We start from the raw sequence: 22327 nt of genomic DNA, 5'->3' as shown, positions 1-22327 counted from the left end.
CATGAGCCAGATATATATTCTTAACACTTCCAATAGTCACATTAAAGAAATGAAAAAGGAACAGGTGAAAATAGTTTTAATCAACTATTTTATTTAACTTAGTGTAACCAAATTATCCACTTTTCACCATGGGATCAACACAAAACTTATTAATGGATATTTTATATTCCTTTCTTTAAACAAGTCTTTGAAATCCTGTATGTATTTGACATTTATAGCAAATCTCAATTCAGAGTAACCACGATCCAATTGTTTAGTAGCCACACGTGTCTAGTGGCTACCCTACATGAAAACGTATGATTCTCACCTTTCAGACTATTTGTTTTAATTGCCTTCTTCCCTGCTGTTAGGAAGGAGATAAAACATAGTAATACAACTGTATTTGGGTGCAGAGAAAATGGAGCAAGCTTTCTTTCTTCTCCTTGGCTCCATGGAGACTACACCAGTCACTCTTGCAAGCTGAGCCAACACACGATGTAGACTTCAAAGAGATGGAGTCATGTCAGCCCTGACCATGTCTTCCTCAGATTCACCCACCCCTGCAGCCTTCAGGATGGGGAGGGAAAAAGCTAGACGCACATGAGCGTTGTGGGGGTAGAGCCACATTATAAGCTGTACCGACAGAATTAGAAAGCCATTCCTATGCTGCCTCATTTCAGTAATGGAAAATTAGAAAGTTTGGTCACGTAAACCCACATACCGACTTGAGTCAACCCAAAAAACTGCAAGAGAAGGTCACAATGAGAACAACAGTAGGTCTGTAATGTCCTCACTTAGCCCTGATACACCCCAGGGAAGTAGGTGATTGGTCCCACCTGACCAATGAAGAAACTGATCTCCAAAGCATCTAACTCCCTTTCCAAATGCAGCACGGCTACTAAGCCAGAATAAGAATGAGTTCAGTTCAACAAATATTTCTTGTGTGAAACAATTATTCTCTTATGTGCCTGACCTTGGCAAGGTACAGGAGAAATTACGTAGCCCAGCATAATACATTCCACAAGGCAATGATTTGTAATCACCAGGGTCATGGGAATACTTAAAATTCGATAAAAACTATGGATCCTCTCCCGGGAGGGGGGTGGAGGGGCGGTGGAAAACACACACACACACACACACACACACACACACAGCTACACACATAAGTACACACTCTGTACATTTGAGAGGACAGGTTAAGAATTTGCACCTACTCTAATGGGGTGTCAGTTCCCTCTGATTTCACACATGAAGCCACTAGTTTTCAAGTCAGATGGGAGCTGAGGGTGCCACCATCTTCGGTTGCATTGGAATCTGGGTCGGGCGGGTGGTAACAGAGAAAGCAGCAGCTTAGGCTCAGGGGTCAGCCTCTGCGCTCTCGTTGCAGGCCGCCTGGACACCAGGCCCTTCTGCAGCGGTCGTGGGAACTTCAGCGCGGAAGGATGCGGCTGTGTGTGCGAACCCGGCTGGAAAGGCCCCAACTGCTCGGAGCCCGAATGTCCTGGCAACTGTCACCTGCGAGGCCAGTGCCTGGATGGGCAGTGTGTCTGCGACGAGGGCTTCACGGGAGAGGGCTGCGGCCAGCTGGCCTGCCCCGGCGACTGCAACGACCAGGGCAAGTGCGTGAGCGGGGTCTGTGTGTGTTTCGAAGGCTACACGGGGGCCGACTGCAGCCGGGAGGTGTGCCCGGCGGCTTGCAGCGAGGAGCACGGTAGGTGTGTGGACGGCCGCTGCGTGTGCCAGGACGGCTTCGCGGGCGAGGACTGCGCCGAGCCGCTGTGCCTCAACAACTGCCACGGCCGCGGGCGGTGCGTGGAGAACGAGTGTGTGTGCGATGCAGGCTTCACGGGCGACGACTGTGGCGAGCTCATCTGCCCCAACGACTGCTTCGACCGCGGCCGCTGCGTCAACGGCACCTGCTACTGCGAGCAGGGCTTCACGGGCGAAGACTGCGGCGAGCTCAGCTGCCCGAACGCCTGCTCCGGCCACGGCCGCTGTCAGCAGGGCCAGTGCGTGTGCGAGCCGGCCTTCGCTGGGCCCGACTGCAGCGAGAAGAGGTGTCCCGCCGACTGCCACCAGCACGGCCGCTGCGTGGACGGGCGGTGTGAGTGCGACGCCGGCTTCGCGGGAGCCGACTGCGGCGAGCTCCAGTGTCCCAACGGCTGCAGCGGCCACGGCCGCTGTGTCAACGGGCAGTGCGTGTGCGACGGGGGCCGCACCGGAGAGGACTGCGGCCAGCTGCGGTGCCCCAACGACTGTCACAGCCGGGGCCGCTGCATCCAGGGCAAGTGCGAGTGCGAGCCGGGCTTCCAGGGCTACGACTGCAGTGACATGAGCTGCCCCAGCGACTGCCACCAGCACGGCCGCTGCGTGAACGGCATGTGCGTCTGTGACGACGGCTACACCGGGGAGGACTGCCGAGACCTGCGCTGCCCCGGGGACTGCAGCAGCCGCGGCCGCTGCGTGGGCGGCCGGTGCGAGTGTGAGCACGGCTTCACCGGCCCCGACTGCGCGGAACTCGCGTGCCCCGGCGACTGCCATGGTCAAGGCCGCTGTGTGAACGGGCAGTGCGTGTGCCACGAGGGCTTCATGGGCGCCGCGTGCAAGGAGCGGAGATGTCCCAGCAACTGTCACGGCCGGGGCCGCTGCGAGGACGGGCAGTGCATCTGCCAGGAGGGCTTCGCGGGCCCCGACTGCGGGCGGCGCTCCTGCCTCAACGACTGCAGTGGCTGGGGCCAGTGCGTGGAGGGCCGCTGCATCTGCAGCGAGGGCCACGCCGGGGACGACTGCTCGGAGGGTGAGTCCACTGACCATTGGCTCAGGAGCAGGCCCTGGTGCGGGTTGGAGAGCTAGGTGTCGTATTACACCTGCGCCCGCGCACGGCGCACACACACACCTTAGCAGGGGCCCTTGGTTATTCAGCTGTCACAGGGCTAACTATTGGAAGGCTCGGAGGCTCAGTGGGGGTCATAGAATTGTCCCAAGAACACTTAGCTCGTACATTCTAGAGCTGTTATTTGAGTCTACCCATCTGGTCTACACCCAGTGTAACACACCTGTGGTGAGGTAGATGAAATGAAGACAGCCTTTTTGCTAAATATGAGCCCTCTCATCTCCTCCCCACTGACGCGGAACCAAAAATAACCTAAATCTCCATTTGAAGGGAAGCAAAAATTCATCTCAATTGAATGGACAGTGAGATTACATAAAACAGTTTTACATGCACACTCAGAGAGTAAATGCTAATTAATCACATACGAGGTGGACCCATCTCTTAACTCATTTATTCGTAACTGTCTTTGATCCCGGGGATTATGAGCTCCTTCAAGGAGCGCTAATCTGACAGCACGAGGCACAGCATATGGTAAGTGCTCAATAAACATGGATTGAGTGAAAATACAACAAAGAATGATAATGCTCATGTTCACTGAGGGTCTTCTTTGTACTCCTCTCATCCACCCAGACTGTATCTGTTGTAATAGAGAATTTCTGCCCCAATTGAAGGTATCATTGATATGAATAAATAAATGTGTTTAATGGGCCCAAGGCAGGGAAGCCTGGTTGGAAAGAACACCAGGCTGGCAGGGAGGAGGTGTGAGTCCCAAATTTGATGAGATAAGCAAAGTTGGGCCAGTCCCTCTGCCTCTCTCACATCTAGAAAATGAAAGAATGGGACCAAATGAGCCCCAGATACCTTTCCAGCACTAACGATGTATGACCTCAAGTTCAGAGCAGGGAGCCAAGTTCAGGCTGCCTGTGCCCATGCAAATGGCCCAAATCTGAACTAAGGTCCAGAAAGTAGAGAAGTCGGAGGGGTCAGGTCACAAAGAAGCCTAACAGCCACGCTGCAGACTCAGCACTTTAGCCTGACGGTCACCAGAGGTTTTCAAGTTGGATCAAAGCAGAAGGTCCTTGACGAGTCTTTTATTTTAGGAAATGGAAGCCCGATTTTAGGGCTCTGTGACTGGTAACAGGGGGACAGGTGAAGGGAAACAGCCTAGAGAGAGAATTTACAGAGGACCTTACTGACACCACCTGACCCAAGCTGTCCTTTCGTTCTCCTGCCAGTGTCCCCTCCCAAAGACCTCATCGTGACAGAAGTGACGGAAGAGACCGTAAACCTGGCCTGGGACAACGAGATGCGGGTCACAGAGTACCTGGTCATGTACACACCCACCCACGAGCACGGCCTGGAAATGCAGTTCCGCGTGCCTGGGGACCAGACGTCCACCACCATCCGGGAGCTGGAGCCTGGTGTGGAGTACTTTATCCGTGTCTTTGCCATCCTGGAAAACAAGAAGAGCATCCCCGTCAGCGCCAGGGTGGCCACGTGTGAGTGCCCAGAACCCATCCCCACCCCCACAGCCTCTACTGCCCTCGGCTTGCCCAGTGCATGACCTGCCCCCACGGGTCACCGCCTCACCTTCGCCCCCATGGCTGCGTAGCTGTCCTTTCATCATTGCACCAGTTAAGACCCTGGGATCCAGTGAAGCCCACTGAATTTTTTTAAAAGAAACCCCTCATCTAGTAATTCATTTAACTCACCATAACCCTATGAGATAGGGACAATTATTAACCCATTTTACAGATAAGAAAACTGCGACTAAATGGTCAGCAGCTCCTCCCAAATCAGACTCTTAATAAGTTGTGGAGATGGAATTTTAACCCTGGAAGTCTGGTTGCAGGTTTATGCTCTTGCTCATTCTATTCTACTACTTTCTTTCTATGGAGCTCATTGTCCACATATTAAAAAAAAAAAAAGTAGAAACATTAGGGTTCAAGTTATTCCTTTAGGAATCCAACAACAGTATAATTCCCTTCATACCTAAAAAAGCAAGTTGTGGCTAGAAATTGGTCCTTATTTTTGCTCAGCAAATATAACATTGGCTGCCATGTATTTTTTTAAAAAAGATTTTATTTATTTATTTGACAGAGACATAGAGAGCACAGATAGGCAGAGTGGCAGGCAGAGGGAGAGAGAGAAGCAGACTCTCTGCAGAGCAGGGAGCCCGATGCGGGGCCCAATCCCAGGACCCTGGGATCATGACCTGAGCCGAAGGTAGCCTCTTAACCGACTGAGCCACCCAGGCACCCCTGGCTGCCACGTATTGAAATGTGCTGTGCTCCAGGACCCGTGCCCAGCGGCCGACATGCAATGTATCACTCAGTCCTCAAAACATTCCTAGGAACAGGCGTACTTACCTCTTCCTCCCGAGTGAAGAAGCTGAGGCTTGGGGCACTTTGTGCAACTTGCCCATGCACACAAAACTTTTGTAATGTGGAGCTTGGATTTGAGCCCAAGGTCCATCTGATTCCAAACCCTGGGTTCATATGGCTTCACCATATGAAATTGCCAGGATTTAATCATATGGTGGGTCCTAATGCTAATTGTCACACTGCCTCGCAGTAAACAGCATCCCACAAGTAGTCGGAAATAGAATCCAGCTCTGACGGGGGTGGGGCACCCACCAGTGGGGTTTAGGGGGAATCACCACTATGTCCACCGCCCCCCCGCAACATGCAGCCATCCTTCCGTCTGCTCTTCCTGACAGACTTGCCTGCACCTGAAGGCCTAAAGTTCAAGTCCATCAAGGAGACATCTGTGGAAGTGGAGTGGGATCCTCTGGACATCGCTTTTGAAACATGGGAGATCATCTTCCGGAATATGGTAAGGAGCACAGAGGAGTGGGCATATTTGACCTCAAGGATCTGAACGATGGTCTGAGGGCTCTACAGACTTTTATATCAACTTTCTTTCCGTAGCTTCTGGTGGGGAACCCGGCTGTGGATCCTTAGCCCCTACATGTTTGCATATATATTCTAAGTGATTTTAATAAGTCCGTAAGCATAGCCCTTAGGGCTGTGAGCTCAAATAGATGCTGAGCCGTCGCCTTGTTCCTCATAGTCTGGCAAATCTCCACTCAGAATAGAACAAACAAGCTCTGTCTCCAGATGCCTCCAGGCATATCTGAGATGGAGTATCCCTTCTATCTGGGCCTTAGAGCTCATAAGAGGCAGGGAAGTATATTCCTGAGTCCGAGCCCAGGCACTGTCACTAACTAGCTGGGTGCCAATGGGACAGGCACCCAATCTCTCTGATGCTCACTTCTTGGTCTATCAAAGGAAGGATTGAATCTGTGGCTCTAGACTGCTTTGGCTCTCACATTCTGGCACTTGACTTGAGTGTCCAAGGAGTGAGTAGAGAGGTTTACAAGAGGGAGAAGCCAACTCAAGAAATGTACTGATCCTCTGTGCGTCCTCAGCACCTGCCATGCTGATCTGCCGCCAAGGGAGAGCTTAGCGAAGGAGTGGATGCAGAAGGAGCGAGCCACAGAGAAGAAGAGGCTGGAACCTCCTTTAGGTCTTACCAAGGTGCTCCTGTCTTTCAGAATAAAGAGGATGAGGGAGAGATCACCAAAAGCCTGAGGAGGCCAGAGACCACATACCGGCAGACTGGCCTTGCTCCTGGGCAAGAATATGAGATCTCGCTGCACATCGTGAAAAACAATACCCGCGGCCCGGGCCTGAAGAGGGTGACCACCACCCGTGAGTATCACCTTTAACAGCACGGCCCCTGTGATAAAGCTGACTGTACCCCATAGCGCCTCTGCTTGAAAATATTTCCTCTTCTGTCGCTTCTGCATCAACTAGATTTTGCTACGTAAAAAACAAGCCCCAAAGTTAGTGGCTTAAAACTATAGTTCTGCACATTGGTGATTTGGGGTTGGGCTCAGCTGGGCAATTCTGTTTTTGAGTGGGCTCGCTGATGCATCTGTGTGGGCTGGGGGCTGGCTGGCCTCAGGTGGCCTCAGTATGCTAACCTGGGCCTGATCACATGGCAGCTGAGCACTGTATCACTCTGTCAAAGCGCATCTCAAGGCCAGTCCAGATTTAAGGGGTGGGGAAACAGATCCAGCCCTTGATGAAAGGCGCCTCAAAGTAACATCTCAAAGGGGCACAGATACAGGAAGATCAATAAGAGAGACCATTAGAAATAACCTACCATATCATCTAATCTGATACACCAGTCTTGTGAAAGAGGTTGGGAAAATACTATTGTTATTCAAGAGTAAAAACTGAGGCTCAGGGAAGTGAAATCAGTTTAACAAACATCACATGGTAAACACTTGGGCCTCCACAGGGCCACAATTATCAGCGAGGATCCAGTTTTATAACTTTCACCCCCTTTACCACTAGCATTGATGAGGAACTGGTCTATGTAGAATGTTCATCCTGTATCTCCAAAAGGAACATAAATTAAATGTCATTCAATAATAAAGATGTCAGAACTTCTTGGGGTAGAGTAGAATTTGGCCCTACTGGATCCTTTGGTGAGGGGGAAAAAAGAAAATCTGGATTTGGAGTTGTTCTACCAAGAAGCAAAATTTTAAACATCAATAAATAAATAAATAAATAAAATTATTTTGCATTGCCATTTGGGAAAACCTCTTTATCTTCTTCAAGATAGCATCTGTGCCAACTGTTTAAGGAATTGATTCTTTTTGGCAGGAGATTGTTGGAAAAGTTCAATCTGTTGACTAATGACAAGAAAGAACATCTTGCATTCAAATATTTGCACATTTTGCCTAGCTCAGAGCCAACTCTTAGACTGTCTCCCCTATAGGCAAGTGTTTCCATCATTCTGACACCATCCCTCTGTGGTAGGTAGAGAGCAGGTATCGACAGGAGAAAAATCATTAGATCACCAGAAAGGCATAGAAAAGATCCAGCAAATGCTTACCTGCTATAGAGAAGGCACACCAAAACTACAAAATAAAATTTATCTACCCCTTGCTTTTTAATCTAATTCTGGGGATTAGCTGCTTTATTCTTCTTGCAGGACAAACATCCCAACACCTAAAGTTCCCTAATCATATACATATCAACACTGAAAGGCAGACATTTACATACTCCTTTTGCTGATAGCCGAACTTTATCCAGGTTTAAAGGACCTTAAAGTTTGGGTGAGAAAGCATTTTTGGCTCCTTCCCACTGGTATCTGTCTCTATCAGGCTGTATTACTAACCATTTCTGGTACCTGGATGCTTTTGAGAGGCTTTCACATTTAATGGAGCAAGAGTATGGATTTTGGACCCAAACAGACCTGAGAGTGAATTCCAGCTTCACCACTGACCATCACCTTGCGAAGTTCTACTTCTTTAAGCCTATGACCTGCTATCAGGAACATGGATTTATAGTGTCCTTGCCGGGTTGTCATGAGAGTTAAGACACACATGACAGAGCACTGTGCTTGGCATGTTAGGAAGCCACGGCAGCACTTGTCTCCTCTATTCAAGGGTCCCAAATCTGGGGAGGGGGGAGAATCAGTGAGCTTGAGTCAATCCCAACTTCTTAGGAAAGAGTTGCTAAGGACAGTAGCAGATGTGGTTTGGGTGCTTGCTGGCACCTGTAAGAACACGGGACAGGCAGCTTCACTGTCGAACTCTAGCTTTGTTTTCATTGTGAATTCTATGGGCTCATTGTCTGTAAGCTGAGACTGATGGGTCAACACTTAGAATTCAAAAAATAGACTCTGCAGGTTTCTCATAGTCAGAGAGGACTTCGTCCTCCTTCCCGTTCTGTATGTAACACTGAAGTTCCTTTCCTTTGTTATTGTCTCCTCAGCCAAAGCTGAAAACACAAACTTAGCTATTTTTAAATTGAAGAAATAAACATTGGCTAAATGCCTTAATCTCTTAATTTTAGGCATTTGCCAAATTCTTGGTCTGTTTTAATGTTTGCATTAAAATTGTTTTTATAATTAGCAAAAAAGAATTCAGACATCAATGACAAAGTCTGACGCTATGCTGGAGATTAAAAGGGGTCAAAGACCCACTCTCTAAATAAATGAATTGAGACCTTATCTAAGTTGAGTAACACAAACTGTAGAGAAATATGTTACAGAACAGTGAAAAAAGTGCAAGGATTCTCTTATTTTTGATTGTGCAAAGACCACTTAGAACAAATTCTATCTACTCTTTCAGTGAGTACAGTTACTTGCAGGCACTGTGTTGTCCAGCACATCTCTAGAACTTACTCATCTTACATACACTGAAACTTCCTACTTGTTGGGGAGGGTGTATGTGTTCACCTGATTATAACAAGGGTCAGAGAGGACTCTCATTAGGAAGTGATATGTAAGTGGGGTTTTGAGGGATGAATAGGAGATTTCTTTTAGAGGGGGAGGGGCAATCTCAGGAAGAAGGCACAAAGGAAGAGCAAGTGCAGGGGCCAAGAGGTGAGAAATAGCATGCCGTGCTTCCTGTCACAAAACAGCAACACAACACACACGCACAACACGACAACACACACGCACAACACGACAACACAAGGGGGGGTGGGGCAGGAGGAGAACTGAGACGGAGGCACAAAGATGGCAAGGCTTGGGACAAGCCATGACTTTCTTCCTGAATTCTTTCCTCACAAGTAACTCTCTATACCTGGCCAAGCCAGGGGTGGCCTCACTTTTGGGCTCCATAATTCTGATGGAAAAGTTATCCATCCAGGGAGTTTTGCCTAATAAAAAGCCAGAGAGCCCAAACCAATATTTTTTATTTTTTATTTTTTTATTTAAATTCAATTAGCCAACTTAGAGTACATCATCAGTTTCAGATGTAAATCAATGTTTTTTAAATGAAAAAGGCCCTAAGCATGTTTCTTCAACTCATGAAAACTGTAGTGATAATAATAACAGGGCAATGATCATTTATCATGTAACTGCCATGCTCTAGGCTCTGTTCTAGGTGCTTTGCAAGCATTCTCCTTTCATGTTCGAAAAAACAACAAACCCTGCAAGGCAGTTGTCATCATCCCTATCTAGAGCTTGTCAAATGGGAAATGGAGACACAGAGAGACAAAAGAAGGTCAGATGGTTAGTAGACACTGAACTGTCCACACCTGGAACTGGATGGCTGCAAGCCCCTGTCTGCTCAGCCCCTGGCCCCGGCCCCAATCTCTGAAACCACTCTACCATCTGCCCGTCACAGGCTTGGACGCCCCCAGCCAGATCGAGGTGAAAGATGTCACGGACACCACGGCCCTGATCACTTGGTTCAAGCCCCTGGCCGAGATTGATGGCATTGAGCTCTCCTATGGAATCAAAGACGTGCCCGGCGACCGCACCACCATCGATCTCACACATGATGAGAACCAGTACTCCATTGGGAACCTGAAGCCGGACACCGAGTATGAGGTGTCCCTCATCTCCCGCAGGGGTGACATGTCCAGCAACCCAGCCAAGGAGACCTTCACAACGGGTAATGGGCCTTCTCCATTAGGGAGATGTCCCATCTCCAATGGGACATGTCCGTCCAGGAGATGTCCATCTCCTGTGGACAGCCAGGAAAGATTGGTTGTGAGGCTTCCATCCCACTCCGTGCTGGGATATCTTCCAGGCTCCTTTGACAGTAGGAAAGTAGAAAGGGAAATTTCATTCTTTTAAATGTTTATTTAAATATATTGTAGCAATTGATTAACTTTTTAAAGAAAAAGAAAACTATATCCGAATAACCTTCTAAAAAAAAACAAAAACATAAGGTGCTGGTCTGATAATCTCAGACAAAAAAGTTCTGATTAAAATAAGATTCAAATAAATATTTTCATAACAAAATACAGTTTATGGAAAGCATGGATGACAAAGATGCCCATAACCTCTTAGCCTGTGTCATTCTTTTTTTTTTTTTTAACATTTTATTTATTTATTTGAGAGAGAAGAGTACAAGTGAGGGTAGGGGCAGCGGGAGAGGGAGAGAGAGAGAGCCCTCAAGCTGACTCCCTGCTGAGCTCAGAACCCAACATGGGGCTCCATCCCAGGACCCTGAGATCATGACCTGAGCTGAAAATGGATGCTTAACTGACTGAGCCACACAGGCACCCCTGTGGCATTCTCTTAAAAGTCCCAAAGTGTCCATCAATCTTTGAGTCAATGAATATTTTTTCAGAGCACCTTATGAAGCACCGTATGAATTATTAGGAATACAGTGATGGGCACAACAGACCAGTTCTTATACTCACAGACCTTATTTGTAAGTTTCTGTATAGTTTTTTTAAGCATAAAATCTGAGGAGCGTGTGAATGACTAGAATAGCACACACATTAATAATGGGGAAAGGTGCCTGATATGCAGTATTTATTTAAATCTGTGCATCAGGTATTCAGGTGGGTGGCAGGGGAGATGTTCTCATGTTTCTCCAAAGGCAGGTGCCTTTCATGTCTCAGCTTGAACTGTCCGACTCCCAGGCTCCAGGTGTTTTCGATGCAAATGTCCCATCCTCTTCCAAACAGGCCTGGATGCTCCTAGGAATCTCCGTCGCATCTCCCAGACAGACAACAGCATCACCCTGGAATGGAAGAACGGCAAGGCGGCCGTTGACAGTTACAGAATTAAGTATGCACCCATCTCTGGAGGTGACCATGCCGAGGTCGAAGTCCCAAGGAGCCAGCAAGCCACCACCAAAACCACACTCACAGGTAAGCTCTGCATCCCAGACCCAGCCCGCCCGCGGGGGGGGGGGGGGGCGGGGTGTCCCCATTTTGCTGCCCTCCACGTAGAGAAAAAAGTGCAGTTCCCAGCAATTCTTCTCACTTGGACTTCAGCAAGGCAGTCTGTACAACATACCAGACACTGAGAAATCATAGCCTCCAGCAACAGGCAGCTCAGGGCTATTTTGTTGATCCTCTGAACGTCTTTCCAATTTGGGGCTAAATATCCACCTGCACGTTTTCCCTTAGGTCTGAGGCCAGGAACTGAATATGGGATTGGAGTGTCTGCTGTAAAGGCAGACAAGGAGAGCGATCCAGCCACCATCAACGCGGCCACAGGTGAGACACCCCTGGATCCCCTCCACCACTGGGCTGGCGCTGACAGACGTGCTGGGGCCCAGGAGGCAGAAAACCTATTTTGAAAGAAACAGTAGATGCACAGAGGAGAAAGGGGCCTCTAGGATCATCTAGCCCAGATGTCTAATTCAAAAGTAACATAAGCACGCCACATCTAAATGATCCTCAAGGGGAATGAGATTTTTTTTTTTAGGAGAAATTGGAACCAAATTTTATAAGAAACCTGCAAACTTTTCTTAAGTTGGTAATCAGTTCCATTTTATATATATATACATATATATATACACACATACCTTGGACTAATCAAAACACATCTGGGAGGTTTTCTTTTAGAAAACACCTGACTTTTATAGTGTACTCTTGTCCTACAGAGGATAAGTAGCAGAAACAGTTTCAGACAGACTTTGCTCTTACCCATGAAGCTCCAGTCTCTGGATGAGAGTGATGAGGAGCCGTTTGATTTGAAGCCATTGATTCTTTCCTCAAGTTTCTCCCCCTCCCTGGAAAATGTGTTAAAGAAAAGAAAACTGTTCCCTCTATTTCTCCACCAAACTCCTCCTTACTTTCCCCAGGCACCGTGAAGAAAAGCGGTCTGGTGTGCAAAGAGAATGTAGATCATGCCTCATGGGTCCTCATTATGCAGGACCCAATGCTGAGCACTTGCACACACACTCTTTTTTTTTTAAGATTTTATTTATTTATTTGATAGAGAGAGAGAGAGATCACAAGTAGGCAGAGCGGCAGGCAGAGGGAAAAGGAGAAGCAGACTCCCAACGAGCGGGGAGCCTAACGCAGGCATGATCCCAGGACCCTGAGATCATGACCTGAGCCAAAGGCAGATGCTTAACCAACTGAGCCACCCCGGCGCCCCCCACACACCCTTTTTTATCTTTTTATTTTGAGGTAATTGTCAATTCACGTGCTGTTGTGAGAAATAATACAGGGAGATCCCCCTTAAACCCTTTGCCCAGTTTCCTCCAATGGTTAACAACTGTGTAACCATTGAACAATATCCCAACCAGGAAACTGACATTGATGCAATCTATCAACTTTATGCACATTTCACCAGTGGTACATGCAACTCGTTTGTGTGTGTGTGTGTTTAGTCCTATGCCGTTTTACCCCAAGCAGCTTTTTTCACCCACTGGTACAGTTAAGACACAGAATAGTTCCATCACTAAGGCCACTTTTGTCCCCTTTTTTATAGCCACAGGCACTTCCCTCCCTCCCCCTCTCCCTAACCCTGGGCAATCCCTAGTCTTTGTCTCCGTAATGTTATTTCAAGAATGCTACATATAAGGAATCATACAGAGAATGCAACCTGCAGAGATAGGATTTTTCACTCAGTATAATTCTCTTGAGGTCTACTCAGATTGTTTCTGTGTCAACAGTCAGTTCTTTTTAGATGCTTTTAACTGAGTAGTATTTCATGGTGTGGATATAGACCACTCTATTCTTTTTAATCTTCCAAAACTCCAATGAGGCACTGTCCCATGGCATCTTAGAGAGGTGAAAACAGACCCAGACGGGAAAGTCACCTGCAGTCACACAGCCCCTGTAGGGCAGAGCTGGGATGCTAGTCCAGAGCTGCCTTTCAGCCCCAAAAGCAGCCCTGCCTCCCAGCCTGAGGCCTGTTCATCTCTCTGCTTTCCTCCCAGACATGGACACACCCAAGGACCTGCGGGTTTCTGAAACCACGGAGACCAACCTGACCCTGCTCTGGAGGAGGCCTTTGGCCAAGTTTGACCATTACCGCCTCAACTACAGCCTGCCCTCGGGCCAGCCAGTGGAGGTGAAACTTCCGAGAGACACCACCTCCTATGTCTTGAGAGGCCTGGAACCCGGGAAGGAATACAGCATCCTCCTCACCGCGGAGAAGGGAAGGCACAAGAGCAAACCCGCACGAGTAAAGGCATCCACAGGTGAGGTCAGCCTCTGAGCTCCCTCCAGACTCTCTGTTGATTCTGAGGTTTGCAGACCGGTAAGTCAGGCTGTCTCCATGAGGGAAAGCCAGGTGGGAATACGCACAACTTTCTCTGCATAGCACTTTGAAGGAGCTACTTACTTCTCTTTTCCTCTGTCAACTGATTCAGCAAAGTCTTTTTGTTGGGAAATCACTAGCGTTTTTAAAATATTTCTTCTTAGGAGAACTTAAAGCATCAGGGTTTGCATTTGTCTTTGGTTCTTTTTTTTTTTTAATTAATTTTGTGCATTTTACAGAGTCTTTTAAATTGTTTATTTTTTGTCCTCCCTCTTTAGCCTAACAATTTACTTTCCACTTTTTTTTTCCAAGAGTACCAATGTGTTGGTAATAATTCTTTGGTTATTTCCTACTAAATGTTTTTTAAGTTTATTTATCATTATTATTATTATTATTTAGTAATCTCTACACGTAACATGGGGCTTGAACTCATGACCCCAAGATCAAGAGTCACGTGTTCCACCGACTGAGCCAGCCAGGCACCCATTCCACTAAATGTTTTTATTCCAGGTCTTTTGCTTCCCTCTAAGGTTGCCTGAAAAGTTGCATGATCCTTTGAGGCTTGCACAGTGCCCTCCTCATTTTCTCTTTTCTCCTAGACTTTAAGAGGCGAACGTGGTTTTTCCATGACAGCTAAATTCTGATCTCCAGTGTTCCTTCTAGCCCAAATATCCTGTTCCTCATACCTGCTGCCACAGTTCCTCAGTGGCTAAGTTGAAAAAATAATCAAAAAAAAAAAAAAAATCCATTCTTCCAATATGAAAAATATGTGTATAGAATTGTGGCCCCAAACTATTCAAGTGGTATAGGTGAAAAATGTTACTTCTTCAGGGCTTGACAAGTAATAGTCTTTAGTCTCAATTTAATTAGTCTTTATTGAGAACCCACTGACTACATAGTGTGCTGGTATTTGAGGGGAAAGTGGGTCACGTACTTAGCATTGTTATTTTCACTCATGTGCTCCTGCTCACTGTCCGTGGGGAACACTAGATATCAGAATGTTAGATGGAGCGCCATCAAGGAAAGGGGGTGATTGGGAGAATCAAGGGCAGCCAGAGAAAGTGTCATGGCAGAGATGTTAGTCTAACTCAATCTCAGTAAGCAGAAAAGGGGTTGTGGTGATGGGCAAATCTGGAGAGACCTTGAAGACTCTTTATCATTTATGAGTACCTTCCCCTGCAAATAACAGAGAACTCAAAAAACAGTCACTTCAACAAAATGGAAGTTGGTTTCTTCTCATAAGGTAAATCTGAGGCCAGGTGGTCCAGGCCTGGCATAGCAGTTTCAAGTTATCAGGGACTTGGGCTCCTTCTCTTTTTCTGTTCCACCATTCTTAGTCCTCGGCTCCATTCCCAGAGTCACTTCCTTGTCACAATATGGCTGCCACAGTACAGCCCTCACATCTGTGTTCTAGGCAGCCTGAAGGAGGAAGAACCAAAACCAAGAAGGAGTACCTCCTAGATGAGTCTTTCTGGAAACCTCACCATTGACTTCTACTCATATTTCATGGGCCACTCCACACTATAAGCAAGTCTAGGAAAGGTAGTCTACTGGCTCAGCTTGTTGCTGCCCACATGAAATTGTGGTGGTTTATAAGAGAGAGAGAAGGGATATTTGGTAGACAAAGAGCAGCCTCTTCAGGGAGTCTAAAGTGAGTTCAAGTGGTAATTTGATGGCCTCTGTGCATGTACTGCTTCCCACCCGGCTATGAGATGAGCATCAAGGGTGTTCTGGAGGGACAGTTCAATCCTAGATAAGGGAGGGGCAAAATAGAATCCAGAAGAAATAAGTCTGTGGTAGAGATTTGAATGTTTCCACTTTATAAACATGAGTTTATCACAAGGTGTCAAGGAACAGCACATGAATCTGAAAAACAAGAGAGAAGACATTTCTTTCTCTTCTTTCTTTCTACTTCCTCTCCTCTTCCTCTTCTCTCTCTCTCTCTTCACCTTTCCCTGAGTTTTGACATATGCTATATCAAAGACTTTCCTATTTCTACTCATTTTACCCTCTGGCTGTAGCGAGGTTATCTCCCATCTCCAGTGGGGAAGCCCCAGGCCTCAGCGGCTCAGGAAGATAAAAGCTTTCAAGTGAACCACAGGCTGGAATTACTTTGTCTCTGACTAAGAGCCCAGTTTTGGCATCCCAAAGACTCAGTGGTTTCATTTCCCCAGCCACACATCCTTAATACGGTTTCCAAAAAAATCATGTTGTCTGTTTAAAGACGTCCTTCATTTCAGGAGAAATACGCAGACTCCCTTTAATTGGCTCTTCCCCCGTAGTCTCCAGAATATTTTTCCCTAGGGCTTTCTCCATAGGACAGTTTTATTTCATTAGAAGTGAGGTGGACATCTCTTTCTGTCTCTCGAATTCTATCTTTTCAAGTCTTCTGCGTTACTTAACCAGTAATGTTTACTGCTGAGCTCCGTGCACAAAGTTCCGTGGACACTAGATCAGTTAGGACAGATCTGTGCTGCCAGGGAACTTGCTGATACACAGACTGACAGACAACAACACTACACTCCGCTTGCCAGAGCTGGGAGTACAGAGGGTGCAGCAGGAGCACAGGATGATTTCTGAGCATCAGGAAAGGCTTAAAATGGGTGGAAACTTTTGCACAAACACATAAAGGCAAACAGGGCTGTGTTGTGGATTATGGAAATAAGTACAAGTACAGGCACTTGGCCTTGTACATATGGAAAGAAAAAAGAAACAGATCCCATGGGAGCTCTTGGGCAAGTGTACCATGTGGTTTTGAGTCCCGAGATGTCAAACCAAAGGGCCTGAGGTTTGAGATGTTCAAACCTCAGAAGAAAGGGACTCCCCTGTTCTGTATCACTAGATTCTTTTTTTTATCATTTCTTTTCTTTAAAGATTTATTTATTTATTTGAGAGAGAGAGTATGAGCAGGAGGGGTAGAGGGAGACAGAATCTCAAGGAGACTCCACGCTGAGCACAGAGCCCGACACAGGGCTGGATCCCACAATCTTGAGATCATGACCTGAGCTAAAACCAAGAGTTAGATGCTCAGTCGACAGTGCCACCCAGGTGGCCCCATCACTAGATTCTTTTTTTTTTTAAAGATTTTACTTATTTATTTGAGATAGAGAGAATGAGAGAGAGAGAGAACGTGAGAGAGGGGAGGGTCAGAGGGAGAAGCAGACTCCCTGATGAGCAGGGAGCCCGATGTGGGACTCGATCCCGGGACTCCCGAATCATGACCTGAGCCGAAGGCAGTCGCTTAACCAACTGAGCCACCCAGGCACTCCCCCATCACTAAATTCTTAATGGCAGAAGTCTGCAAAGTGCTGCTCATTATCCGTGGGTCTTACAGAGATGTGGAATTGGCTGCCCCCAAAGCATTTTCTCCCCAGGGAATTCCAGAGCTCTAGCCATGGAATTGAGCCAACGGGCAAACTTTTTCCTTGACGCAGAATCAGATTAAAAGTATGCGTAAGCCAGCTGCCCATCACACCTGAAATAAAATCCAAAGACCCTACCACAGCCTACATGGCCCCACAGAATCTGCCCCTTCCCATCTCTCTGACCTCGCTCCCACCATTCGTCCCCTTGTTCATTTCACCCGGGTCACCCTGGCCTTCCTGCTGTTCCTTGAGTATGCCAAGCCTGCTCCTACCTCAGGGCATTTGCACATGCTATTCCTGCTATCTAAATGCCACTTCTCTCCCAGTTATTCATTGGCATCTCCCTCATTCTATTCCGCTCAAGTGATTTCTCAGTAGACTTCTCTGGCCACTAGTCTGAAATGGTGTTTCCATCCCAATTTACCCCTTCATGCTACTGCAGAGTTCCTCATGACACTTATCTGGCCTGATATTATTCAGTAGTTGATTTATTTACCTATGACCTGCCTCCTACTACTGACCAGAATATAAAGACTCTTTATCCAGTGCTGCGTCATCCCCTGTGCCTTAGACACAGCCAAGCACAAGATAGGTGCTTCATGAGGATTTGGGAACCCCAGCTACTCCAGAGTGGTATTGTTTCCACTGAATCTCATGGTCTTTTCCTTCTACTTCTGCATTAACAGCCCAAATTCTCTCTGTTTAGGACTAAGGGAAGGGAAGTTACTCTGTTGTCTTCAGTTAAGCTTACTCTAGATAGAAAAGGAAGGAAGGAAAGGAGGGAAGGAGAAAGGAAAGGGAAGATAAAGAGAGGGAGGGAGGGAGAAGGAAAGAGAGAGAAAGGTAGAATCCCATTAAAGTTGAGGAAAATTAGTGTGTGCCAGGCATCTCCCCTATGCCCCACCCCCTGCATTTGTAGTTTGATAAACTCAATGAAACCCTGCTTAAAGTGGAGGCCATGAATTTGCTGTGAGCAGTAGGGACATAAAGCAGAGAGAATATGTAAAACACAAGGCCAATAAAGCATCTTTCCATACCAGCATAAGACTCAACAGTGATACCCCAGTAATTCTCATGAGTTTGGGAAGCAGAGAGGTGTAATTTTGCTTATAGTCACAGCTGCAGGTAATGGGGAACATTCTGCTGTGATGCCATTTTGATTTATTCATGGAGCAAACCGAATTTATTCAAATATTTAACCATCCAACATATATTCGTTACTTAACTGCTATGGGTCAGGCAGTGCTGGTGTCTGTATAGAACAGGAAGGCGCACATGATGCACATTGCAATGAGAAAGAGAGAACCAAAACCAAAATTATAAGAACATAACTGGCCTGTTTTAGAGGGAAGTTTGGGAAGCGATGAGAGCAGAAACAAGGACCCATTCCAGACCTGAGCAAAGGGAAAGAAGGATATAAGAGAAGGCTTTTTGGAAGACATGACACTTGGCTGAGTCCTCAAAGAGGAAAAGAAGAAAGGAAGTACAGAAGGGGGTAATGACGTTTCCAGCAGGAGGAACAGCATGTGAGAAGTTCCCAGGCATGAGCAACTTCGTATTAGTGAAACACAAGCTGTCCAGTCCTGCTCTGTGATGGAGCGAGAGAACAGCAAGGTGTGGGGTTGGAGACATCATCAGAGGGCAGTGAATATCGTGCTAAGGGGCTTGGACTCCATTCTTGACAGTGATAAAGAGTCACTGAAAAGTTTTCAGGCAGGCAAGGCTTTTAATTTTAATTATCTTGACTTTACAAGATGAGATCAAAGCAATTAAATCTACCCTGTGGGGTCCTCAGGCTTGAATTTGGCCATCCACCTGCTGTCGGAGAATCACTCTCTTCCATCAGTGAACACTGAAAGTGAATTCCTAATCAGCTAGCATTTGGTAATTACCATCTACAAGATGGTGGAAGATTTAAAGTTGGCACAGCCAGAAATTCCTCCAGGCCAGCTGGTCAACCCCCCATGAGCATAGAAATGGGATTTCAAATTCTGATTTCCCAGGCCCACTGACATTGTTCAGAGGGTAGATGCCAGTGCACAGCTGTAAGAAAAAGACAACAGCCTTTTCATAAAGAAATGCCAAGAAATGCAGCGTGGAACTCTACAGCGGAAACACTGGGCTTCTGGACGGTAAGGCCAACAGTGTGTCATTTGCTGTTGAAATGGAGAGTCTGCATTTGTGTGAAACTTCTTAGTCCCCACCTCCGCTATTGCCCACTGTATTTTTATTCATATCATTCCCTCTAATTTCATAATTATCTCTTTCCCTTCAATTTATCTATCAATTCCATTCATTTAAGTTACACCTCTTACTTAATGACTAGCATTTGTTTAGTGAAAGGATGGGGTGGGGGGGCACCAGCAGCACTCATGAAAGAAACAGTCACAGCACGGCTCACTCAAGATAAACTGATACTCTTTCTTGACCTGCTTATCAAAAAAAAAAAAAAAAAATAGAAGAATAGTCAAAGGTTTTGGTAGAAATATCACCCTGATTATTACTATTTACTGAGCAACATGACGTTATGTGAAAATCACTCTGTGAAAAGAACGGAAGAAGCAGGGCATGAGGGGTGTGTCGTATAATAGTGTCAGCGACATAGAAAAAGAAGCCGATCCAAAGAGAAAAGATGGTTCTCCTCAGGAAGACATAGTTCCCGCTGTGCATCCCCTCCTGTTCTCTCTCTGTCCATCTTTACTGCAAGAGCTTTCAGAAACCATCCATAAGCCACTTCTCCCTGCCCCAGGTAGGTTACTCTCCTCACCTGTCCTGCAACAATGGTTTTTGACATTGTTTTCATGAGGGGGAAAAAAAAAGGCTTTATGTCTGAATTAGAGAGACAGCTAAAAAAGCAGTTAGCTGATAAGGAAAGACAAGGACTTAATTCACATAAAGAGGAAAATTGTCCATGCCATCCAAGTTCCTGACAAGCAGTTCTGACAGCGGGAGGAGAAAAAAAGAGAAAAGTTGAATGAGTCATAGGGGGCATTTGTGGATGATAGGATTGATTTCCTTAAGCTTAAAGAGTTGCCTAGATTGGTTTTTGTCCTAGATCATGCATGAGAACTACTAGAATATTTGAAAAGGACACACTCCTGATTTTAGTTGTGCTTAAATCCTAAGGTCAAGGACGACGACTGTTACATCTGGAGCACTGCTCTTGGCCTCACAAGGGCCAGTGGGTTTAAGGATGGCTGACTCTCCCCTTCTTTTCCCCAAATGAGATGTATTGAGTCCTCTCTTTCTCATCACAATCACATTTGTATGGTTAAGAACTGCTTCGGGTGAGCTTCAGGGCATGAATTTGGGTTATATGAGGAGCCCGTAGAATGTAGTTCAAGATGAGGTATGGCCAGCATTTTCTGTAAAGGGCCAGATAGTAAATATTTTAGACTTTTCAGGCCATAAGCTTTCTGTCACAACTATTCAAGGGTGCCTTTAGCATAAAAGCAGCCATCAATAACACATGAATGAACAAGCATGGGCTATGTTCCAATAAAACTTTCTTTAAAAAAAAAAAAAGATTTTATTTATTTATTTGACAGAGAGAGACACAGTGAGAGAGGGAACACAAGCAGGGGGAGTGGGAGAGGGAGAAGCAGGCTTCTGGCCGAGCAGGGAGCCCGACGCGGGGCTCGATCCCATGACCCTGGGATCATGACCCGAGCCGAAGGCAGACGCTTAATGACTGAGCCACCCAGGCGCCCCTCCAATAAAACTTTATTTACACACCAAAATTTGGATTTCATTTGTATTTTCATATATCATGAAACATTCTTCTTTTTGGATTTTTGCCCCAACCATTAAAAAATATAAAAACTGTTGTTAGCAGTTCCTTACCAAAATAGGGAGCAGGCCAGATTTGACGCTCAGATCATAGTTTGCAGACCCCTGTTCCAGATCAAACAAGATTTGCAGGAGTGCAAGCTTTGTCAATATGAAACATTAAGGAAGAACTTTTTTTTTTAAAAGATTTTATTTATTTATTTAATTGACAGAGAGAGAGAGCGTGAGAGGGAACACAAGCAGGGGGAGTGGGAGAGGGAGAAGCAGCCTTCTGGCCGAGCAGGGAGCCCGATGCGGGGCTCGATCCCAGGACCCCGGGATCATGACCTGAGCTGAAGGCAGTCGCCCAACCAACTGAGCCACCCAGGCGCCCCAGGAAGAACTTTTCCCAGAACTTGGAAAAGTCTGAATTAAATAGATTCTTGAAAAGAAACATTTTTCCCTCAGAAAGGATATCTTCAATCCAATCAAGCTAGGATTTTCAGGTTAGGAGCGTGCTTTAACGCGCACATGGGGCTCTTTTGAAACCAGTAGCCAATGGGAGGCATAAATAGAGAAACATTTGTTCTTTTAAATGAGCTCGAGGCAGTTCTTGCTCTGTTTACAGGATCCATTTCCAGAGAAAATCCTTTCTTCTGAGGTCACGCAAAGCCCACTTAAACTCAGCCCTGGGCAAATTATCACCGGGAAGGCATATGCAGACAGGTGTTATTGCTGTACTTTGTGTGTTCAGGAGATGAATGAAGATGGCACCTTTGGTTTTAATTGAGCTTGATAAGCTCTGTTTGTCCCAGGCCTTAGTCTTTCTCTCCAGTAAGGGACGGTTTTGCAAAGACTCCTCCCCTTCCTCAGTACAGCCTTACTTGGACCGTGTTAATTTATCTCTGCTCTTCCTGAAGTGGTTTTATGTAAACTGACTTGCGCCCTGGAAACTGACAAAAATCTCAGCATAGAGACTACAAAACAAACCTCCCAGACGAGATTGAGGAAGCATGAAAAGGAAGGGAATTAATAAGAGCCAATTTTCTCAAAATACAGAAGGCTGAGCAGCTTAGACCAAAAATCCTGAGAATAGCCAGAGGCTGTTCCTTATGATGTCATCCTTATGATGACAGACACTTTCCAAAATGGAAACTGAAGCCTAGAGCACTACTAACATGGATGTGTAGAGTTTTCTAGATCCACAGGACACTGGTCAGTAGGAAAATACCATTTCCAAAAGACACACCCAAAGAGGCAACAGGGCAAAATAAGTATTATATTGAGTTTTCTGTTGATGTTTTGATGTCGACAGCAGCACTAGGGGATGCAGTGAGAGAAACCTGGCGCTCAGCCCCGCCCCAGCCCCCACCACAGACCTTTCAGCACTAGTAAT

At 46.4% G+C, this 22327-nt stretch overlaps 1 protein-coding gene across 20 annotated transcripts in view; it reads left to right on the top strand.

The window, feature by feature from the left end:
• TNC (tenascin C) overlaps window positions 1-22327 on the top strand; it is a 63660-nt gene that overhangs the window by 1685 nt on the left and 39648 nt on the right. For all 20 annotated transcript variants that reach the window (XM_028107744.2, XM_088019202.1, XM_088019200.1 and 17 more), the window contains exons 2-9: window positions 1367-2776; window positions 4048-4311; window positions 5532-5647; window positions 6369-6525; window positions 9966-10235; window positions 11263-11448; window positions 11710-11799; window positions 13476-13739. In XM_028107744.2, coding sequence (XP_027963545.2) covers window positions 1367-2776; window positions 4048-4311; window positions 5532-5647; window positions 6369-6525; window positions 9966-10235; window positions 11263-11448; window positions 11710-11799; window positions 13476-13739 — 2757 coding nt within the window. The remainder of the gene's footprint in view (window positions 1-1366; window positions 2777-4047; window positions 4312-5531; window positions 5648-6368; window positions 6526-9965; window positions 10236-11262; window positions 11449-11709; window positions 11800-13475; window positions 13740-22327) is intronic.

This window comes from Eumetopias jubatus, unplaced genomic scaffold (genome assembly GCF_037043125.1).
Source record: "Eumetopias jubatus isolate StellerSeaLion01/CBP00866 unplaced genomic scaffold, mEumJub1_p1.0 scaffold_15, whole genome shotgun sequence".
NCBI lineage: Eukaryota > Metazoa > Chordata > Mammalia > Carnivora > Otariidae > Eumetopias > Eumetopias jubatus.
Note: the sequence above shows the minus strand (reverse complement) of the source record. Positions and strands in the feature narration are given on the sequence as shown.